Genomic DNA, 17,761 nt, shown 5'->3' on the forward strand with positions numbered 1-17,761 from the left:
ATGGGATTCAGGGTGAGCTTGCCAATTGGGCACATAATTGGCTTAACAGCAGGTAACAGAGTAATAGTGGAGGGTTGCTTTTCGGATTGGAGGCCTGTAACCAGTGTGTTCAACAGGGACCAGTTCATAGGACATAGAACAATACAGCGTAGAACAGGCCCTTCAGCCTTTGATGTTGCGCCGAACTGTGAACTAATCTAAGCCCATCCTCCTACACTATTCCATCGGCATGGTGGCTCAGTGGTTAGCACTGCTGCCTCACAGCACCAGGGAACCAGGTTCGATTCCAGCCTCGGGTGACTGTGTGGAGTTTGCATGTTCTTCCTGTGTCTACGTGGGTTTCCTCTGGTGCTCTGGTTTCCTCCCACAGTCCAAAGATGTGCAGGTCAGGTGAATTAACCATGCTAAATTGCCTGTAGTGTTAGGTGCATTAGTCAGAGGGAAATGGGACTGGGTGGGTTACTCTTCGGAGGGTCGGTGTCGACTTGGGCCGAAGGGCTTGTTTCCGCATTGTAGGGAATCTAATCTAATCTCATATGCTTATCCAAGAACTGGATGTAGGTTTGCTCACTGAGCTGAAAGGTTCGTTTTCAGACATTTCGTCACCATACTAGGTATCATCATCAGTGAGCCTCTGGATGAAGCACTGGTGGCATGGCCCTCTCCCTATTTAGGTGTTTCCGTTTCCTTGGATTGGTGATGTAATTTCCTGTGGTGATGTCATTTCCTGTTTTTCTCAGGAGGGGTGGTAAATGGGATCCAAGTGAATGTGTTTGTTGATAGAATGCCATGCTTCAAGGAATTCTCGTGCATGTCACTGTTTGGCTTGTCCTAGGATCCTAGCATGAGAATTTCTAGAAGCATGGCGTTCCAACCGGAACTCTATCAACAAACATATTGGCATGGATCCCATTTACCACCTCCTGAGAAAAAAAACAGGAAATGACTTCACCACAGGAAATTACATCACCAACCCAAGGAAACCTAAACACATAAATAAGGAGCGGGCCATGGCACCAGTGCTTCATCCGGAGGCTCACTGATGATGTTGCCTAGTATGGTGACGAAAAGTCTGAAAACAAATCTTTCAGCTCAGTGAGCAAACCTATATCCAGAACCTCAACTTGAGCTACAAATCTTCTCAAAACTCGTTATCCAAGGACTGTTTAAATGTCCCTAATGTGGCTGACTTAACTACATTGACAGGTAGGAGATTCCACAACCCTACCACTCTCTGAGTAAAGAACCTGCCTCTGACATTTGTCTTAATCTATCACACCCTCAGTTTGCAGCTATGCCCCTTGTACAAGCCAACGTTATCATTCGAGGAAAAAGACTCTCAGTGTCCACCTAATCTAATCCTCTGATCATCTTGTATGTATCTCTTAAATCCCCTCTTAGCCGCCTTCTCTCCAATGAGAACAGACCCAAGTCTCTCAGCCTTTCCTCATAAGTCCTTCGCTCCAGACCAGGCAACATCCTGGTAAATCTCCTCTGCACCTTTTCCAATACTTTCACATCCTTCCTGTAATGGGGCGACCAGAACTGTGTACAATATTCCCAGTGAGGCTGCACTAGCGTTTTATATAGTTGTAGTATGACATCATGGCTCTGGAACTCAATCCCTCCACCAAGAAAACCTAACACACAGTATGCCTTCTTAACAACACTATCAACCTGGGTAGCAACTTTCAGGGATCTATGTACATGGACACCAAGATCTCTCTGCACTTCCACACTACCAAGAATCTTTCCATTGACCCAGTACTTTGTCTTCCTGTTATTCTTCCCAAAGTGGATCAATTCACATGTATTCGCTTGAACTCCATTTGCCAACTCCCAGCCCAATTCTGCAGTTTATCTAAGGCCCCATGTAACGTGCAGCATTCTTCCACAGTGTCCACCACTCCACCGACTTTGGTGTCGTCTGCAAACTGACTAGCCCACCTATGCCTGCATCCAAGTCAATTATAAAAATGACAAACAGCAATGGTCCCAAAACAGATCCTTGTGGCGCACCACTAGTAACTGGACTCCAGGCTGAATATTTTCCATCAACCACCATTCGCTGCCTTCTTTCAGAAAGCCAGTTCCTAATTCAAACTGTTAAATCACCCTCAATTCCATGCCTCCATATTTTGTCCTCCAATAGCCGACCATATGGAACCTTTTCAAAGGCTTCACTGAAGTCCATGTGCACCACGTCAACTACCGTACCCTCATCTACATGCTTGGTCATCTTCTCAAAAAACTCTGAGGTTTGTGAGACACGATCTGCCCTTGACGAAATCATGTTGACTATCTCAAATCAAATTGTTGCTTGCGAGATGATTATAAATCCTATCTCTTGTAATCCTTTCCAAAACTTTTCCTACAACAGACATAAGGCTCATTGGCCTATAATTACCTGAGTCATCTCCACTGCCCTTCTTGAACAAGTGTACAACATTTGTAATTCTCCAATCCTCTGGTACTAAACCTGTCGACAATGACAACTCAAAGATCAAGGCCAAAGGCTCTGTCATTTCCTCCCTAGCTTCCCAGAGAATCCTTGGATAAATCCCATCTGGCCCAGGGAACTTGTCTACATCACACCTTCTAGAATTGATAACACCTCCTCCATACTAACCTCAAAACTTTACAGCCCGTTTCTCAGTCTTCTCCTCTACAGTATTTTCCTTGAGTGAAAACATGAGAAATATTTGTTTAGCACCTGTTTGATCTCCACAGGGTCCACACACAACTTTCCACTTCTGTTTTTGACTGGCCCTATTCCTACCCTAATCATCCTTTTATTTCTCACCTATCTATAGAAAACTTTAGGGTTCTCCTTTATTCTACCTGCGAAAGACTGCTCATGTCCCCTCCTTGCTCTTCTTAACTCTCTCTTCTAATCCTTCCTAGCTAATCTGTAACTCTCCATCGCCTCATCTGAACTATCTCGTCTCATCGTCACATAAGCCTCCCTCTTCTGCTTAACAAGAGTTACAATTTCTTTCATAAACCATGGTTCCCTTACCTTATCACTTCCTCCCTGTCTGACAGGGACATACCTATCAAGGACACACAATGTCTGTTCCTTAAACCAGCTCCACATTTCGATTGTTCCCATCCCCTGCATTTTGCTACCTCATTCTATGACTCCTAAGTCTTGCCTAATCACATTATAATTGCACTTCTCCCATCTATAACTCTTGCCCTGTGGCATGTACCTATCCCTTTCCATCGATAAACTAAACAAAACTGAATTATGGTCACTCCCTCCAAGGTGCTCACCTACCACTAAATCAAACACCTGGTCTGGTTCATTACCAAGCACTAGATCGAGTGTGGCCTCCCCTCTTGTCAGCCCTTCGACATACTGTGTCAGGAAACCCTCCTGCACACATTGGACAAAAGCTGATCCATCCAACATACTAGAGTTATAGCATTTCGAGTCAATGTTGGAGAAGTTAAAATCCCCCATAATGACCACCCTTTCCTTTCACTCCTACCCAGAATCGTTTTGCCAATCCTCTCCTGCACATCTCTGGAACTGTGCAGAGGCCTATAAAAAAAACTCCAAGCAGTGTGACCTCTCCTCTCCTGTTTCTAACCTCAGCCCATACCACCTCAATAGACGAGTCTTCATCAAAAGTTCTTTCAGCCACTGTGGCACTGTTCTTGACTAACAAAGTCACACCTCCATCTCTTTTACTGCTTTCCCTGATCTTAATGAAAGATCTAAACCCTGGAACCTGCAACATCCCTGCTCTATCCATGCCTCTGCCATAGCATCGAAGTCTCAGGTACCTATTCCTGGAATGGCGGGACTACCTTATGCTGAAAGACTGGAGCGACTGGGCTTGTATACCCTTGAGTTTAGAAGACTGAGAGGGGATCTGATTGAGACATTTAAGATTATTAAAGGATTGGACACGCTGGAGGCAGGAAACATGTTTCCACTGATGGGTGAGTGCCGAACCAGAGGACGCAGCTTAAAACTATGGGGTAGACCATTTAGTTCAGAGATGAGGAGAAACTTCTTCACCCAGAGAGTGGTGGCTGTGTGGAATGCTGTGCCCCAGAGGGCAGTGGAGGCCCAGTCTCTGGATTCATTTAAGAAAGAGTTGGATAGAGCTCTCAAGGATTGTGGATCAAGGGTTGTGGAGATAAGGCAGGAACAGGATACTGATTAGGAATGATCAGCCATGATCGTATTGAATGGTGGTGCAGGCTCGAAGGGCAGAATGGCCTACTCCTGCACCTATTGTCTATTCATGGTGCAAGCTCACCAACCTTATTCCAGATACTCCTGGAATTGAAGTAGACACACTTCAAACCAGCTTGCTGTCTGCCCTTACATTCCTGTTACTGTGAAATCTTCTCCGTGTCCTCCCTACTCTCATCGTCCTGTGCACTGGAACTGCACCACAAGTTCCAATCTCCCTTCTGAGCTAGTTTAAACCCACCCGAATAGCGCTAGCAAATTTCTCACCCAGCATCTTAGGACCCCTGTGGTTCAAGTGAAGACCATCCTGCTTGTAGAGGTCCCACCTTCCCCAGAATGAGCCCCAATTATCCATATACCTGAAACCCTCCCTCCTGCACCATCCCTGCAGCCTGCAGTTCTGGGTCCTGTTATGTTTGTCATTTATATAAATGAATTGAATGAGAATATAGATGGCATGGTTAGTAAGTTTACGGACAGCACCAAAATTGGTGGCATAGTAGACAGTGAAGAAGGTTTTCCAAGATTACAAAGGGATCTTGATCAAATGCAGGGACCCAGGTTCGATTCTGGTCACGGGCAACTGTCTGTGTGGAGTTTGCACATTCTCCCCGTGTCTGCGTGGGTTTCCTCCGGGTGCTCCAGTTTCCTCCCACAGTCCAAAGATGTGCAGATCAGGTGCATTGGCCATGCTAAATTGCCCATAGTGTTAGGTGCATTAGTCAGAGGAAAATGGGTCTGGGTGTGTTACTCTTTGGAGGGTCGGAGTGGACTTGTTGGGCCGAAGAGGAGAAAGTGAGGACTGCAGATGCTGGAGATCAGAGCTGAAAATGTGTTGCTGGAAAAGCGGAGCAGGTCAGGCAGCATCCAAGGAACAGGAGAATCGACGTTTTGGGCATAAGCCCTTCTTCAGGAATGAGGAAAGTGTGTCCAGCAGGCTAAGATAAAAGGTAGGGAGGAGGGACTTGGGGGAGGGGCGTTGGAAATGCGATAGGTGGAGGGAGGTCAAGGTGAGGGTGATAGGCCGGAGTGGGGTGGGGTGGAGAGGTCAGGAAGAAGATTGCAGGTTAGGAAGGCGGTGCTGAGTTCGAGGGATTTGACTGAGACAAGGTGGGGGGAGGGGAAATGAGGAAACTGGAGAAATCTGAGTTCATCCCTTGTGGTTGGAGGGTTCCCAGGCAGCAGATGAGGCGCACTTCCTCCAACCGTCATGTTGCCATGGTCTGGCGAAGAAGGAGTCCAAGGACCTGCATGTCCTTGGTGGAGTGGGAGGGGGAGTTAAAGTGTTGGGCTACGGGATGGTTGGGTTGGTTGGTCCGGGTGTCCCAGAGGTGTTCTCTGAAACGTTCCGCAAGTAGGCGGCCTGTCTCCCCAATATAGAGGAGGCTACATTGGGTGCAGCGGATGCAATAGATGATGTGTGTGGAGGTGCAGGTGAATTTGTGGTGGATATGGAAGTGTCCCTTGGGGCCTTGGAGGGAAGTAAGGGGGGAGGTGTTTTGCATTTCTTGCGGTTGCAGGGGAAGGTGCCGGGAGTGGAGGTTGGGTTGGTGGGGAGTGTGGACCTGACGAGGGAGTCACGGAGGGAGTGGTCTTTTTGGAACGCTGATAGGGGAGGGGAGGGAAATATATCCCTGGTGGTGGGGTCCGTTTGGAGGTGGCGGAAATGACGGCGGATGATACGTTGTACATGGAGGTTGGTGGGGTGGTAGGTGAGGACCAGTGGGGTTCTGTCCTGGTGGTGGTTGGAGGGGCGGGGCTCAAGGGCGGAGGAACGGGAAGTGGAAGAGATTCGGTGGAGGGCATCGTCGACTACGTCTGGCGGGAAATTGCGGTCCTTGAAGAAGGAGGCCATCTGGGTTGTACAGTTTTGGAACTGGTCCTCCTGGGAGCAGATGCGGCGGAGACGAAGGAATTGGGAATATGGGATGGCGTTTTTACAGGGGGCAGGGTGGGAGGAGGTGTAGTCTAAGTAGCTGTGGCAGTCGGTCGGTTTATAGTAAATGTCCGTGTCGATTCGGTCACCCGAGATAGAAATGGAAAGGTCGAGGAAGGGGAGGGAAGAGTCTGAGACGGTCCAGGTGAATTTGAGGTTGGGGTGGAAGGTGTTGGTAAAGTGAATGAACTGTTCAACCTCCTCGTGGGAGCACGAGGCAGCGCCGATACAGTCATCGATGTAGCGGAGGAAAAGGTGGGGAGTGGTGCCAGTATAGCTGCGGAAGATGGACTATTTGTTGGGCTGAAGGGCCTGTTTCCACACTGTAGGGAATCTGATCTAATCTAACCTAAATGGATTAATTTGCTGAAAAATGGCAGATGGAGTTCAATCTGCATAAATGAGAGGTCTTGCATTTTGGTACAACTAACAAGGGTCGGGCTTATACAATTAATGGTAGGGCCTTGGGTTATGTTGTAGAACAGAGGGTCTTAAGGGTGCAGGTACATAATTCTTTAAAGTTTGCATCATATTTAGACAGGATGGTTAAAAAAGCATTTGGCATGCTTGCTTTCATTGCTCAGTCTTTTCAGTATAGGAGTTGGGACACTATGTTGAGGTTGTATAGGGCATCGGTGAGGCCTGTTCTGGAGTACTGTGTCCAGCTCTGGTCGAGTGGTTATAGAAAGGATATTAGCAAGTTGGAGAGGGTTTAGAAGAGATTTATCAGGATGTTGCTGGGAGTGGAAGGTTTGAGTTATAAAGAAAAGCTGGGACTTTTTTCCTGCAGCATAGGAGGTTGAGAGGTGACCCGATAGAAGTTTATAAAATAATGAGAGGTATTGATAGAGCTGTTGGTAATTGTCTTTTCCCCAAGATGGGGAATTTCAGGACCAGTAGGCACATTTGTAAGGTGAAAGGCGAGAGATTTAAAAAAAAGAAAAACACAACCTTTTTTTGCGCAGAGGGTGTTTTGCGTGTGGAATGAACTTTTGAGGAAGTGGTGGGTGCGGGTATAATTACAACATTTGAAAGAATTTGGATGGATACATGAATAGGAAAGGTTCGGAGCAATATGGGCCAGGAGGAGGCAGGTGGGACTAGTTTAGTTTGGGATTATTTTTGGCATGGACTAGTTCGACCATGTACAATAGTGGTTAGAGGAAACAATGCACTCTCAGCAATTATGTTGGATAATAATTGCTGCTCTAGCTAGTGAGCAAACTGAGCAAACTAACCCCACCACCCCACCCCCCACCCCCGGCAATGCATGTCAGTTGGTATCCAGATGCATTGATGTCTGGTTCCGGAAACCACTATTGTACATGGACTTCAAATATCTAAAGGGCAACACTGGCACCTCCACTTCAGATATCCAAGCAGTAGTGGGAAATATTAGAGGGAATATAGCCTATGAGCAATTAAGCGTCTACCACACTTCTGGGAGTCTGGAGTCCGTTTTTGGCCAGACAGGTACGGAGCATAGATTTTCTTCCTTCAAAGGCTTTGGGTAGCATGTTGGGTTTTCTGACAATTGATAATGGTTACGTCATTGCCATTAAGCTAGCTTTTATTTCAAATTTTTATTGAATTCAAGTTTCACTATTTGTCTTGGTGGGATTTGAACCCATTTCCCCATAACATTAGCCTGCGGTTCTGGATTACTAGTCCAGTGACATTATCACTAGTTCACCACCTCTCCCCTAACTATGAACAAATAGTCTGCCTAGCAGCAAGTGTTATTTTAATTATTCTGTATCTTGTCAGAATTTGTAATTTATCCATGTGGGACACACTCCCTCAGATTAGTGTTTCAAATTACAATTTTTTGTAATCTAAATCTTCCTTTCTTTCTCCCACAGGCACTTGGGACATCAAGCCCACTTCCATCCCATGAAACATGGCTTTGACGAATGGTTTGGAGCTCCAAACTGTCACTTTGGACCATACAACAACAAGGACAAACCCAATATTCCTGTCTACAACAACTCAGAGATGGTTGGCAGGTAAAGCACAGAAAAAGCAGAAGGAGAGAGAGCAAAAGTGGTGGAGGCTTGGTGGGTATTACTCGCATAGGATAGGGAGTGGGAATATGTATTCTGACAAAGTATAGAAGAGAATAATATGGGGTGGGTTTTGTGAATGCAGAGAGAAAAGTTTTGATTTCACAGAGTACATTTTAATTTACACAGATATTGAGAGCTGACTGCCTAATTAACAGGTTTGACTTCCCTTGTAGCTATGTGACAGATGTGTGGTGGGGTGAGGGAAGTAGGAAACCTTGATCTTGGCGAAGGTGGCCATTGATTTTTCCATGTGAATGCTTTATGATTTGGGGGTTCCAAAGAGAGCAAAGGGAGAATAATGAACCGGAGGAAAGCAAACTTTTTTTTCCCAACCTGACGAGCAATGCTGCGAAGACCATTTCCTCAAAACAGACCTTGTCTCCCTTTTGGTGCTGTGTTTTCTGAAGCCCTGGAAGCCTGCTGGCAAAGGTTGAACTTGGAAGGCAGGCTAACATGAGAGGCACTAAGCGATATAGTAAGATTTAAATAAGCAGTCTGCTTCCTGAGAGTAGGTTAATCACCCATCTCTTGTGCAGTGGTAGCTTTCTTACACCTGAGCCAGGAGGCCGGGTTAAATTTGCATCTGCTCCAGAGGTGTGCTATAACATCGCTGAATAGGTTGAAAGAAAATCTAAAGAATGTATCCATCCAACATTTTTCCTCCATCTTAATTAGTGAAGTAATGAGAAGGGGATGATTATCTCCCCTGTACCAACTCACCTATTATTTTCATTTTGCACCATCTACAGGTAGGGGAAAATTATGCCCCTTTTATTGTTATTTATCCATGTAGTCTCTAGTTTTTCATCTCTTTCCTAAGAGTACAGTTTTGAACAATTTTTAAATGTTGCTCATTGTTGGTCTTTATTCTTTGCTAATATTGTTGTTTATTTCATTTTTCCTATTTTGTGGCCTTGTGGGAGAGTCTAGGAACAGAAGCTATAATCTGTAAAACAAAGAAGCACAGGTTACACCGATGAATCTGCTCCATCATTCAATGAGATCATGGCTGATCTAATAATCCTCAACTCCACTATCTAGCCTTTCTCATGTAACTTTTGGTTCCCTTACTCATTAAAAACCTATCCACCTCAATGTTTTATATTGTGATGTGGAGGTGCCAATGTTGGACTGGGATGGACAAAGTTAAAAATCACACAACACCAGGTTATAGTCCAACAGGTTAACCTGACAAAGGAGCAGCGCTCCGAAAGCTAGTACTTCCAAATAAACCTGTTGGACTATAACCTGGTATTGTGTGATTTTTAACTTTGAATATAGTTAACAACCTTGACAGCCCTCTGTGGTAAAGAATTGCAGAGGTTCACTATCCTCTGAGAGAAGAAACTCCTCCTCTGTCCTATCTAGATGACCTCTTATTCTGAGATCATGCTGTCTGGTTCTAGATCCTCCCAAAAGGGAAATATCCTTTGTACATTTACCATGTTAAGTCCCCGAGGATTCTCCTGCTCTTTTGATGCTGCCTTTCCTGCTGCGCTTTTCCAGCAACACATTTTTCAGCTCTGATCTCCAACATCTGCAGTCCTCACTTTCCCCTAGGAATCTTGCATGTTTTAATAGGGCACCTCACCTTCTTCCAAATTTCATTAAGCACAGATCTAACCTAGGAAAAAGTGAGGACTGCAGATGCTGGACAGTCAGAGTCTGAAAATGCGGCACTAGAAAAGCACAGCAGATCAGGCAGCATCCGAGGAGAAGGAGAGTCGACTTCTCGGGCTTTAAGCCCTTCATCAGGAATGTTCATCCTGAAAAAGACTCCTTTATCCTTACTCACTGCGTTCTGGCAGTCAGCTAATCCCCTGTCCGTGCCCCTAATAGCTGGGGTCTCTTACCTTATTTAGCAGATACTGTGCAGTACCTGGTCAAAGCCTTCTGGAAATAAGTCGAGGTATAGAAATTGAGAGCAAAAAGGTCATGCTGGGAAAGGTAAACATCATCAGTTAGACCATAAGTTAAACATTATGTTCAGTTCTGGTCACTTCATCACAGAAAGGATGTAGTCAAACTGGACAGGGTGCCGAGATTTATGAGGAGGTTGCTAGAAACATGCAACAACGAAAGTAGGATAGGCTGGTGTTGTTTCCATAGAAAATAGAAAAGTACAGCACAGAACAGGCCCTTTGGCCCACGATGTTGTGCCGAGGATTAATCCTAATGTAAGATAAAATAACTTAACCTACGCATCCCTCATCTCACTGCTATCGATGTGCATGTCCAGCAGTCGCTTAAATGTCCCGAATGACTCTGCTTCCACCACCACCGCTGGCAACACATTCCATGCATTCACAACTCTCTGCGTAAAGAACCTTCCTCTGATGTCCCATTTATACCTTTCTCCTAATATCTTAAAACTATGACCTCTCGTACCAGTCCACCCTGCCCTGGGGAAAAGTCTCTGGCTATTGACCCTGTCCATTCCTCTCATTATCTTGTAAACTTCGAACAGATCACCTCTCTTTCTCCTTCTCTCCAGAGAGAAAAGTCTGAGCTTATTCAACCTCTCTTCATAAGGCAAGCCCTCCAGTCCAAGCAGCATCCTGGTAAACCTTCTTTGTATCCTCTCCAAAGCCTCTGTATCTTTCCTACAGTAGGGCGACCAGAACTGGACACAATATTCCGAGTGTGGTCTCACCAGGGTTTTGTAGAGCTGCAGCAAAACCTCGCGGCTCTTAAACTCGATCCTCCTGTTAATGAAAGCCAAAATGCCATTTGCTTTCTTAACAACCCTATCCATTAGGGTGGCAACTTTGAAGGATCTATGTACTTGCATACCAGGATCCCTCTGTTCCTCTACACTGCCAAGAATCCTGTCTTTAATCCTATATTCAGCATTTGAGTTCGACCTTCCAAAATGCATCATTTCGCATTTATCCAGGTTGAACTCCATCTGCCATTTCTCAGCCCAGCTCTGCATCCTGTCTACGTCACACTGCAGCCTGCAATAGCCTTCGATTCTATCAACGGCACCTCCAACCTTTGTGTCATCGGCAAATTTACTAACCCACCCATCAACCTCCTCATCCAAGTCATTTATAAAGACAACAAAGAGCAGAGGCTCAAGAACAGAGCCCTGCGGGACCCCACTCAACACTGACCTCCAGACAGAATACTTTCCATCTGCAAGCACTCTCTGTCTTCTGTCAGCCAACCAATTCTGAATCCAGACAGCCAAATCTCCCTGTATCCCATATTTCCTGACTTTATGAATGAGCCTACCATGGGGAACCTTATCAAATGCCTTGCTGAAATTCATATACACCACATCCACTGCTTGACCTTCGTCGACCTGTCTTGTCACCTCCTCAAAGAACTCAATAAGATTTGTGAGGCATGACCTGCCCCTCACAAAGCCATGCTGACTGCCTTTAATCACGTTATGCATTGCCAAATAGTCATAAATCCTATCCCTCAGAATTCTTTCCAAAACTTTGCTGACCACAGACTTAAGACTTACTGGTCTGTCATTGCCAGGGATTTCCCTATTACCCTTCTTGAAAAGAGGAACAACATTCTCCTCCTTCCAGTCCTCCAGTACAACTCCCGTGGAGAGGGAGGAGGCAAAGATCTTCATCAGCGGCTTAGCAACCTCCTTTCTCGCTTCCCGGAGCAGCCTAGGATAAATCTGGTCTGGCCCTGGGGACTTAGCAATCTTAATGTTTTCCAAAATTTCCAACACATCAACTTCATCAATATTGATCTGGTCAAGTCTGTTTCCCAGCTCCTCTAAGTTCTCATTCACAGCAAGGTCCCTTTCCTTGGTGAAAACCGAAGCAAAAAACTCATTTAGGGCTTCCCCTATCTGCTCAGACTCCATCCACAAGTTCGCTATGCTCTCCCTGTTCGGCCCTACCTTCTCCTTGATCGTTCTCTTATTCCTCACGTATGAGTAAAATGTCTTTGGGTTCTCCCTAATCCTTCTTGCCAAACCTTTTTCTTGCCCCCTCCTGGCTCTCCTCAGCCCATTTCTGAGCTCCTTTCGAGTAAGCCTGTAATTCTGTAAAGCTGTGCTAGATCCTTGCTACCTCCACCTTACGTAAACCGCCACCTTCCTTTTGACAAGAAGCTCCTCTGTTCTCATCATCCAAGGTTCCTTAATCTTACTGGATAAAAGCAAATTACTGCGGATGCTGGAATCTGAAACCAAAAGAGAAAATGCTGGAAAATCTCAGCAGGTCTGGCAGCATCTGTGAGGAGAGAAAAGAGCTGACGTTTCGAGTCTAACTGACCCTTTGTCATAGCTTCTTACCCCTTCTTACCTGTCTCAGAGGAACAAATTCGTGCATCACTCACAACAACTGCTCCTTAAGCAGTCTCCACATGTCTGTTGTGCCCTTTCTGTGGAACAATTGCTCCCAGTCTGTACTTCCAAACTCCTGTCTGATAGCATCATAATTTCCTTTTCCCCAATTAAATATCTTCCCTCGGTAACTGCACCTTTTCCTCTCCAAGGCTATGGTAAATGTGAGGCAGTTGTGATCACTGTCACCAAGGTGTTCTCCCACCGCGAGATCTGACACCTGTCCTGGCTCATTGCCAAGCACCAAATTCAAAATGGCCTCTCCCCTCGTCGGTCTGTCTACATACTGAGTAAGGAAACCCTCCTGAACACACTTGACAGAAACGGCTCTATCCAAACCATCTGCACTTCGGAGGTCCCAGTCGATATTGGGAAAGTTGAAATCACCCATAACAACAACCCTGCTACATCTGCATTTTTCCAGAATATGACCGCCTACGAGTTCTTCAATCTCTCTACTGCTATTAGGGGGTCTGTAGAAAACCCCCAATGAGGTGGCTGTTCCCAACTTGCACCCATACTGACTCAGTAGACAAACCTTCCTCAACAACCTTCGTTTCTGTAGCTGTGATGCACTCCTTGGTAAGCAACACTGCACCCCCTCCTCTTTTTCCACCCTCCCTGTTCTTTTTAAATATTCTAAACCCTGGAACATGAAGCAGCTATTTGAGGCCCTGTGAAAACCACATCTCCATTATGGCCGCAACATCGTAGCCACAAGTACTGATCCATGCTCTACGTTTGTCACTTTTATTTCTGACACTCCTTGCGTTAAGGCAGACACACTTTAACCGATCCCTTTGCTTCATCGCATGAGAAACCTTCCCGATAGATTCACTACATCCTGTCACTGCCCCGTCTGCAACTGCACCCTATGAGGTCTGTGGCTCTGATTGCAACACCCCTGCCAAACTAGTTTAAACCCACCTGAATCACACGAGCAAATCTCCCACTCAGGATATTTGTGCCCCTCCAGTTCAGGTGCAACCCGTCCTTCATGTACAGGTCCCACCTTCCGCAGAAGGTATCCCAATGGTCTAGGTATCTGACACCCACCCTTCTGCACCAGCCTCACAGCCACATGTTAAGCTGCATTCGCTGACTGTTCCTCATCTCACTATCTCGTGGCACCAGTAGCAAACCTGAGATCGCCACTCTACTCATCCTCCTCTTCAGCTTCCAACCTAGCTCTCTGTAGTCACTTTTCAGATCCTCAATCCCTTTCCTGGCTATATCATTGGTGCCAATATGTGCGACGATTTCTGGCTGCTCACCCTCCCCCTTCATAATTCTGTAATTCAGAATTCTGACATCCCGAACTCTGGCACCGGGGAGGCAACATACCTTCTGGGAGTCCCGTTCCTGACTACAAAATCTCCTGTCAATCCAACTAACTATTGAATCCCCTACCACAAACACTTTTCTATTCTCCCCCCTTCCCTTCTAAGCCTCAGTGCCAGAGACCTGACAACTGCGGCTTTCCTCTGGTAGGCTGTCCTCACCAGCAGTATCCAAAACGGTATACTTATTGCTGAGGGGAACAGCCACAGGGGATCTCTGCTCTGACCGTCGGTTCCCTTTCTTCCCCCAGACTGTAACCCAGCTGTCCTTACCCTGTGTCTGAGGAGTGACCACTGCCCTGTAGATCTCACCCACTTAAAAACTTCCCAGCAGCACTCGTTTCTCTCTGCCCTCTCTCCTCGCTATTGTTTTTCTAAAAAAATGTTTTATACTCAACCTTCCCAGCGGTCCTTCACTCCTCCCTCGCACCTCTCGGCAAATGGAGGCCACAACGCCTGACATAAGTTTTTTAAACTGTTATAGTCACCTTCCCAGCAGTCCTTCACTCCTTCTTGGTATATTGGAGGCCAAGGAAAGATTTGATTGGGGTATACATATTTGGAAGGCGCCTGCACAGTGTGGATGGGAAGGAGCTATGTACCTGAGATACTCAGTGACTAAGGAGCATACATTTACAGTGGTGGAAAGAGAGGGCAGATGAAGAAATCCTTTCTGCTCTGGTAAGATAGAGGATTGGGATAGTTTTAGAAATCAACAAAAGATGACTAAAACAAAATTAAGAGGGAGAAAATAAAGTTTGAGGGTAATTTTGCAAGTGATATCAGAACAGACAGCAAGCGCTTTATTGAAATATATAATAAATAAGTCAGAAGTTAAAGTGAATATAAGCCTCTTAGAGAATGAGGCTGGGGAAATAATAATGGGGAACCAGGAAACGGCAGAGCAATTAAATAAATATTTTGCATTTGTCTTCACAGTAGAAAACTCTAATATCATTCCAAACTTACTAAATAATCAAAAGGCAAAAGGAAGCGACGTAATAAATACAATAACTATCACTAGAGAAAATGTGTTAGGCAATCGAATTGTAACGTGAACCAAGGCACAGTGAAAAGCTTTGACTTGCAAGCAATACAGGCAGATCCCAGAGTTAAGTAGCATAGATAAGTAAATAATAGGAAAACAGCAGCAAAAACCAAAACACAGGTACGGGCGAATGTTAAGAGTTTATGAGTCCATTCAGTATTCTAACATAGTAGGGTAGAAACTGTTGCGAATCCGGCTGGTGTGTGTGTTCAGGCTTCTGTACCTTCTACCCGATGGTCGAGGTTGTAGAAAAACATTGCCAGGGTGGGATGGTTCTTTAAGAATGCTGGCAGCCTTTCCTTGACAGTGGGCCTGGTAGATAGATTCTATAGATGGGTGGTTGGCCTTTGTGATTGTCCAGGCCGAATTCACCACTCTCTGTAACCATCTCCGATCTTGAATGGTACAGTTGCCATACCAGGTAGTGATATATCCAGACAGAATGTTCTTGAAGGCGCACCTATAAAAGTTGGCAAGGGTATTCGCCGTCATGCCAAATTTTCTCAGCTGCCTGAGGAAGAAGAGACGTTGTTGGGCCTTTGTAACCAGTGCATCCACATGAAGAGTCCAAGAAAGCTTGTTGTGGATAAGCACTCCCAGGAGCTTGACATTCTCCACTCGTTCTACCTCTGTGCTGTTAATGTCTAGGGGGCATGAGTAACATCCCGCTGAAAGTCAATAAAGAGTCCCCAAAATGCATAATCGCACATTTTCCCACATTGTATTCCATCTACCAGCTTCTGCCCACTCACTTAATCTGTCATTATCCCTGAGCAGACTCAGTGCAGTTGCATTCCCATCTACTTTTGCATCATTTGCAAGTTTAGTCACTTTTGATATCCAAGTCACAAATATATATTGTAAATAATTGTGGCCTCAGCACAAAACCCAGTGGCATCCACTAGTTACAGGTTAATGTCCAGAAAATGACCCCTATCGCAGCTCTCTGTCTTCTATTAGTTAGTCAATCCTCTATCAATGCTAACAGACTACTTCCAACGCCATGGGCTCTTATTAAAAAGTCCAAGAAAGCATGTTGTGGATAAACACATAGCTTCAGCAAAATTTCCCTATTCAAAGTACTATCTAGACCACAGTTGGAATACTGTGAACAGTTTTGGTCCTCTTATCTAAGGTGAGATATAATAGCATTGGAGACAGTCTAGAGAAGGTTCACTAGACTGATACCAGGTATGGGGGATTGGCTGACTGGCAGAAGGCAGAGTAAGGATAAAGAAGTCTTTTTCAGGATGGCAGCCTGTGCCAAGTGGAGTTCTGCAGGGGTAAGTGTTAGGATCACAACTATTTGTGTTATATATTAATGATCTGGATGAAGGAACTTAGGGCATTGTTGATAAATTTGCAGATGACACAAAGGTGGAAGGACAGGTAGTATTGAGGAAGTGGGAACATTGCAGAAGGACTTGGACAGGCTCGGAGAGTGGGCAAAGATGTGGCAGAAGGAATGCAACGTGGGAGAGTGTGAGGTCATGTGCTTTGGCAGGAAAAATGGAGGTGTAAATTATTTTGTCAATGGGGTAAGGTTTTGGAAGCACAAAGAGAGTTAGGAGTCTTACTTCAAGATTGTCTTGAGGTTAATATGCAGGTTCAGTTGGCAGTTAGGAAGGCAGATGCAATGTAAGAATTCATTTCAAGAGGGCTAGAATACAAGGGCAGGGATGCTGAGGCTGTATGACACTCTTGTCAGGCTGCATTTGGAATATCGTAAGCAGTTTTGTGCCCTGTATGTAAGGAAGAATGTGTTGGTCTTGGAATGGATCCAGGGAGATTCACAAGAATGATTGCAGGAATGAAGGGCTTGCTATGTGAGGAGCATTGAAGACTCTGGGTCTGTACTTGATAGAGTTTAGAAGGATGAGAGACAATAATCTTATTGAAATTTACAAAATATGTGTGCTTAATCCTTTCATTGAAACATAGAAGCATTGAAAATAGAAGCAGGAGTAGGCCTTCAGCCCATGGCCTGTTCCACCATTCAGTACTATCATGGCTGATTTCCTGTTTCCACTTTCATCCCTATGCCCTTCAATCTGTTTAGCCGTAAGAACCATATCGAACTCCTTGAAGTTAAAAATCACAGAGCACCAGGTTATAGTCCAACAGGTTTATTTGGAAGCACTAGGTTTTGGAGCGCTGCTCCTTCATCAGGTTGTTTGTGGAGTATAAGATCGTAGGACACAGAATTTATAGCAAATGTTTACAGTGTGATGTAACTGAAATTATATATTGAAAAAGACCTGGATTGTTTGTTAAGCCTGTCATCTTTTAGAATGACCATTTTGGTTTCAGTTCTTTTATATGTAAATTCCAGAAATTTCTTAAAGTTACATTCTTAAGTGAACTTTAACAATAGGTACCATGTTGGTCCAGCCCTGTGTGAGGCTGTCTGTGCCCCAGTGTTCAGACTGATTCTAATAAAAAAAAGGGATTTACAGAATCTTACATGGATCTGAGCAGTTTTTGAGCAAAATTAAATATAATTCTGCAAGTACAAATACACCCCACAAACTTATCTGTGTGTGTGTGTGTATGCGTGCGTGCAGAGGCATATGAGAGTGTGTGTGTGTGTATATGCACGCGTGCAGAGGCGTATGAGTGTCTGTGAGAGTGTGTGTGTGTGTGTGTATGCGTGAGTGCAGAGGCGTATGAGTGTCTGTGAGAGAGTGTGTCTGTGTGTGAGTGTAAAAGATATACGTCTGTGAGAGGGTGCTTGTGTAATTTGATGCTACACTTCTCCAGCTTCCACCCGAAACATATTAAAACAGCTGTCCCCAAGGATAAGCCCTATGCATACACAGGCTCTTTTCAGATGGGGAGGAATG

At 45.2% G+C, this 17,761-nt stretch overlaps 1 protein-coding gene across 1 annotated transcript in view; it reads left to right on the forward strand.

Annotated features, from left to right (window-relative positions):
• The window catches only part of galns (galactosamine (N-acetyl)-6-sulfatase), a 127,080-nt gene that overhangs the window by 40,401 nt on the left and 68,918 nt on the right, over positions 1-17,761 (forward strand). Inside the window, exon 5 of the mRNA XM_087995660.1 lies at positions 8,009-8,152. Within this exon, the coding sequence (XP_087851786.1) occupies positions 8,009-8,152 (144 nt within the window). The remainder of the gene's footprint in view (positions 1-8,008; positions 8,153-17,761) is intronic.

The sequence above is a fragment of the Chiloscyllium plagiosum genome, unplaced genomic scaffold (assembly GCF_037043375.1).
Source record: "Chiloscyllium plagiosum isolate Xiang-an unplaced genomic scaffold, Cpla_swu_hap1 HiC_scaffold_17, whole genome shotgun sequence".
Classification (NCBI taxonomy): domain Eukaryota; kingdom Metazoa; phylum Chordata; class Chondrichthyes; order Orectolobiformes; family Hemiscylliidae; genus Chiloscyllium; species Chiloscyllium plagiosum.